At 24.9% G+C, this 6,000-nt stretch overlaps 1 protein-coding gene across 4 annotated transcripts in view; it reads left to right on the top strand.

Moving 5' to 3' along the window:
• The window catches only part of LOC129980546 (SWI/SNF complex subunit SMARCC2-like), a 46,799-nt gene extending 41,681 nt beyond the window's left edge, over positions 1–5,118 (top strand). For all 4 annotated transcript variants that reach the window (XM_056090896.1, XM_056090895.1, XM_056090893.1 and 1 more), the window contains one exon: positions 4,733–5,118. Coding sequence is in view for 2 of the 4 variants with exons in the window: in XM_056090893.1 (XP_055946868.1) it covers positions 4,733–4,818 (86 nt within the window). In the remaining 2 variants the exon portion in view is untranslated. The remainder of the gene's footprint in view (positions 1–4,732) is intronic.
• Positions 5,119–6,000: the final 882 nt, after the last annotated feature.

Genomic DNA, 6,000 nt, shown 5'->3' on the forward strand with positions numbered 1-6,000 from the left:
GAAGAAAAATCAAAATATCTTCTTAACATGTATTGAAAAACATTTATTGAATGGAATTAGTTATATGAAATGGATGTTAATTAAGAAAGAGCTGAATATTTCTTAATTAAGAAAGAGCTGCATGAAAAAACAATCTTATTTTGCTGTGATATTTTTTAAAAAATAAGTTATATATTGTATTTGTATTTCCAAGACAGTTGAATAAATTTATTTTAGAGAAATATGCATAGTAATAGCATAATAAATTTATTATTTATTAAAGTTTTTTTTTTCGTAATTTAATATTTTACACACGCAAATAAATAAATAAAACCTTTTGAAAATGTGCATATATTAAAAAATATGTGTATTTCTCTAATAATGCACTTGCACTGCTCAAGTAAATTCCTTCTTTGATTTTTTTATGCCATATTAATTTGCTATAATTTAAAAATAAACATCAGCAGAGAATTATGATACTTAAAATTGCTCAATCAGATGCAGTCATATTCAGAATGCTTTAGAGGGGAGACTTCAAAAGTTACAAAAGCTTTCAATTGTTTAGTCCAGAAACAGTAATATACATATATAAGATACTACTCCCGCATTCCCTGCTTTGAGTATCCACTTCATAAAATTTTTTAGTATTGTTTTATTGTTTTTATTTATTTATTTATTTTGCTGTTGACTTCTGCAATCTAAAATATTGTTTTCATAGGACCTTTTTAAATATAATTTTATTATTTTTAATATTCATTCCATATTTGTTTTTTAAATTTGAGATGAATGAGCTTCTAGAATAATCTACTCTTCATTTTGTCTACAATTTTTTTGTGTTTAAGGTTTTAGTTGGAAGTGGGTGGGAGATATTTAAATTGATTTGTAGAAAGCTGAACTGTTTGCTGATTCTCTTTGTGCAAATGGACTTTAATTTCTTATCAAGTTTTCAATTTCATGAATAAACAATTAAATCAATTTTAAATTATTGAAAGTTGAATGGTTAATACCAGCATCTGGAATTTCATAATTCTTTTATATAGCAGCATCAAAACAAATAATTGCAAGTAAATTATGACTGAAACTAACTATGACTAATTAAATTGAATTGAGTGTTTAATATTAAACTTTGGGTGACGATGATAATAATTAATGTTATGTAAAATTTCATCTACCTCCAATGTGCATGTTTTAACATGATAAATATGTATGTGAAATTTTCTAATATATAATAAATTTAAAACAATAACAAAGATATCACTTATTGAGAAAATGAAGAGAATATGTTAAAAAAATACATATTAATATCTATCAAGTATGCTGAATTATTATCTTGAGTCTAGCAATATAATCAGAATACAATGAATTCTTTAATTGCATTCTGATTCATGTATATTAGGGGAAAAATTGATGGGGATTTTGAGGGAGAGGAGAATGAGAGAGGAAATTAGACAGTTACACTTACTTTCATTAACATTTCCCTTAAAGCAGTTCTCAAAATTAAGGATAGAAATGTTCTATCTCATCAACTTTTGATTCTTTACATGGCAATCTAGATTTATAAGTAAATAAGAGCAGAGTAATAAAAATGTAGCTTCAGTTTTTGAGAGAATATTATTATCTTTAGTTAATTTATTTCCATAACTGTTTAGTAAACTCAGTGTTATTGAATGTGTTCATTATAATTACATTGTTATCTGTTAATACTTCACAATGAATATATATATATATATATATATATATATATATATATATATATATATATATATATATATATATATATATATATATATATATATATATATATATATATATATGCATGAAATTTGGTCTTTGATATTTGTGGTTTCCAAACAAAATAGTATCTTTAGAATTTTCGAAGTATTTGTGTCAAGATCTGCAGAATATCATGTTTTCAGATCAGAATGGAAATGTCTAAAATATCCATTAAATCTTGAAATATCTATAAAGTATTCATTTTAAAAATTAGCATTCGTTATCAAATTACATAATTCAATTTAAAACTTCAGAATTGATTTCAAGCCTTATAATAAATTATAATTTGAATGAAACATAGTAATATATAATATTTTTTGACAGAATGAATTTAGTTTGTTATAGAATATGAGGTTCTTTTGAAAAAAAGTTTTAAAATTTTAGAAATATTCGTTTTTTTGCTGCAAAGTTTGACATATTTAGAACTAGCCACCAATCTTAATGCTCATTAAAATTTTAATAATTAAATATTTTTATGAAATTCCTACTTTAATAACTTCTTCATTAAAATATTTTAAAGCTTCAAATTTTGATAGTCATATAATTTATTCATAATATTATAAAGGTTTTCAGCCATAACGTAATATGTATCTCTCTAATTTTCTGTTAGTTCCCGTAGAATTTATGCTTTAAATTAAAGTGGAAATGGTTAAACAAAGCTGAACGAAGCCTTTTTTTTTAATATAAATACTGAAAACAGAGTTGCTGAGTATTTAAACCTTATGGCACTAAACAACATCTTTCTTAATTAATGCAATATCTCAAGAAGTTTTCTACAAAATTTCCTCAGATTCATCATGAACAGATTAATTCATTAACAATGTTTAGTTTTAAATGGATGAAATCCTAAGAAAATAAACAGAATCGTTTGAATTAATCGGTCGGAAACATGTTACGCTTTCAAAACCAAATCCGTACCCGTTGAAAATAGAATTGTCAACAATCATAACACAATGTGCATGCGTGAATTTTCAATGCCAATTATGGTAGTGCAAATGCGTGAATTTTCTACCCCAGTTGGGGTAACGCTATGCAGATCAAAAATTTTTAATTTCCTTTATTCTGATTTATTTAAATTCAAAAGTACTTCAGAATGAATCTGAAAGATCAATTAATTAACGATGTTTAATTTTAAACTTACCAAACATTAAGAAAATAATCAGAATTGTTTGAAATAATCGGCCAAAAAATGTTAACCCTAGCCTCATTATTGTTTGAAATAATCGGCCAAAAAATGTTAACCCTAGCCTCATTAGTGTTGGGAGAAAAAAAAACTGAAGCCTTACTCATTTGGTGGTGGGGAAATGAATAGATTTTTTTGGTGGGAAAGTTAGTTTTTAATTAATAATTAAAATTCTAATTGAAAATTTAAAAAAAAGGGACCCCAGGTGCACATTCCCAACCTCCAAGGTATACATGTATCAAATTTTGTAGCTGTAGATCGAATGATCTGGCCTGTAGAGCGAAAACACACACACACATTCAGTTTTATACAAGTATAGATTTATCAAAATCATATAGCTGAGGAATATGATTTCAGAAATAAGTTTTTCTCTGTCTTTTAATTTATATTGATATGTATTAATGTTGATTGGAAACTAATATAGATTTATTAACTTGCTATTAAAATTAAACTTATCATTTGCTCAATATATATTTCTGATGACATGTACAAAAAAAAGGGGGAGGTTGCACTTAAAAGAAATGTAAATAATTAGCTTTACATTAAAAAAATAGAGCCTATCTATGTTCAGAAGATACACTTTAAATCATAGAAGCATATTAACAGTTATTTATAATGTGCAACAAATACAATCCATTTTGCATTGTAATTCCTTCATTTTTTAAAATAGTTTTCTAGTTCATATACTTTGAAACTTTAAATTTTTTGAAAAAAAAAAAAAAAAGGACTAATTTTAAAATTTTGTGTAATTTAATATTATTTACTTCTTTTAGAACTGTTAACCAACCAACATGATTATAAAAATTTTAATCTTTAAATTACTTTGAATTTTTAAAAACTTATATTTACTTTGTTTATTTCCGTAACAAATATTATTTAAGTCACATTTTATTTAAAAAAATTATTAAATAAATATGTGCCAGTTTTGGGAATAACTTAAATGTTTTTTTCTTCTTTTCATAAGTTTTTAAGTGGGAGACTTAAAAATTTTTTTTTCCATGAACACTAATTTTTTTAGCAGTATAAAAACAAAAGAAATAAGTAAAGAGTAAAAAAAATAAAGCCTCTTTTTTTTCTCTTTTTTTTTTCCCTTTCATTAAAAAAAAAAGTTGTTAAAAATGTATACAGTAACTAATGCAGATCCAAATATTAATCAGGCTAATGAATCCTGCTGTACAAATTTAGTTGCGTGTTGAAACTATTTGTCTAGTACATTTATCATGTAATTAAAATGCAACATGAATTGTCTAGCTTCATTGAAACCAAGAAGAGTTCTTCTCTTAAAGCATTGAAGCAAGACAAATATATAAGAATTATTTTAGGCAGCAAAATAATTACTACTTTAAGTAAGTTTCACAAAAAAGATTAATCAAAATTTCTTCTTTCCCAGTTGGAAATTCTATAATAACATAGAAAATAAAATGCTTATAATAATAATTTTTTGGGGGGTAAAGTTGTATGTATGTTGTTGAGAGTAAATTTTATAATTCATTAATATTGTGATACTTATTTTATACATTAATTAGTAGGTCACATTTCCCTCCCCCTGCCATTACTGTTTTTACTGTTGACTCTGTAGTGAATATCTCACATTATTTAGATTTGCAGTTTTAAACTAAAAATATTTTGCTTTTTAATCTTATTCCTTTTTAAAAAAGGATCCAAAATGATCTCAGTTGTTCAATAATATAATAAAATTGAATTTGTGCATATGATTTTATGTTATAATAATAAACTTTCAGAAATTGTTTGTGATTATTAAAAAAATTTTTTTTTTTTTTTCCTTGTTCATTTCAGTGTCTGGACCACCAGATGTTAGTGATTCAAGTAACAGCAGCAGCAGTGAAGCTATGAATATCGCTAATGCTCCAAACCAACCTTGAAAAAGAATTGTATGTTTTTCGCATGAACTGAATTAAACCATTTTATAAACTTTTTAAAAAGACTGTATGGTCATAGTCATCAATTATATTTTCCAGTGTACCATGTGTATCACTTTCTTTAGTTGCTCATCTGTGGGTGTCATTTTGTTTATGCTTTTAAACATGGTATTGTGGCATAGTTCGATTTAGTATTCTATGTATTACCACAATTCTTGTATTTTCATTCATTCATTCATTGGCATATATCAGGCTTTGCAAGTTTTTTTTTTATTATTTAATAAATCTATTTTAATTACCATCTTTTTGATGTTTTGTCTCTTTGTATCTGACTGCTTTTAATTTTAATAAATTTATTAAAATTATGGAATCTATTAATAAGTTTGCTTTATGAAATTTAAAAGTAAAGCGAATATGCACTTGTGTACATTTTGTGGTTGCATGTTTTAGTCTCATCTTGAAATTTTTTGATAATTTACCAATATTTTAAAAATGGTCCAGATATTTAAAAATAAGAAATTTATAATTTTTTTAAAATTATCATCACATAATCATTTGCTTCATCGGATTTAATATTTTTCTTTTCAAGAGCAGACTGTAGTTATTTATTTCAAGTATTACTGTCAGATTAAAAAAAAAGTTATTTATACTCATAATTTAAAGTCTTTTTATTAGTTTATATAATTAATTTTAATTCTACTGCCTATATTTGGAACTTGAGTTTAAATTTTGTTGATGTTGTATGCATCAAATTATCTGTATTGGATTGCCAGAATTCGCATTTAGTCATTATAGTATAAAATTTAAACACAACATGATATTACTCAGTTTTTATTACTGTTTCTTCATTGTATGCATTTAAAATGTAGCATATTTAAGCACACTTTGTAATTTTTGTTAGTGATTTTTAAAGCATTTTCAATAAAGAAATTTGTATAAATTTGATAACTTATGTTGAATGGTGTATGCTGCATATAACAGATCCTCATTAATTTAATTGGATTAACCACAACAAGTTTAGTATGTGTATTCTGATACAGTTAAATTAATTCCTGCACAGCTATCTCTTTTTCATCATGATCAGCCTTTTGTCACCCGTGGCATTTTTGATCCAAGGTGGACAAAACAAAGATGACAAAATCATAAAAATTAACATTAAAATAACCACTGAAACATCTTTGAGTG

The sequence above is a fragment of the Argiope bruennichi genome, chromosome 8, assembly GCF_947563725.1.
Source record: "Argiope bruennichi chromosome 8, qqArgBrue1.1, whole genome shotgun sequence".
NCBI lineage: Eukaryota > Metazoa > Arthropoda > Arachnida > Araneae > Araneidae > Argiope > Argiope bruennichi.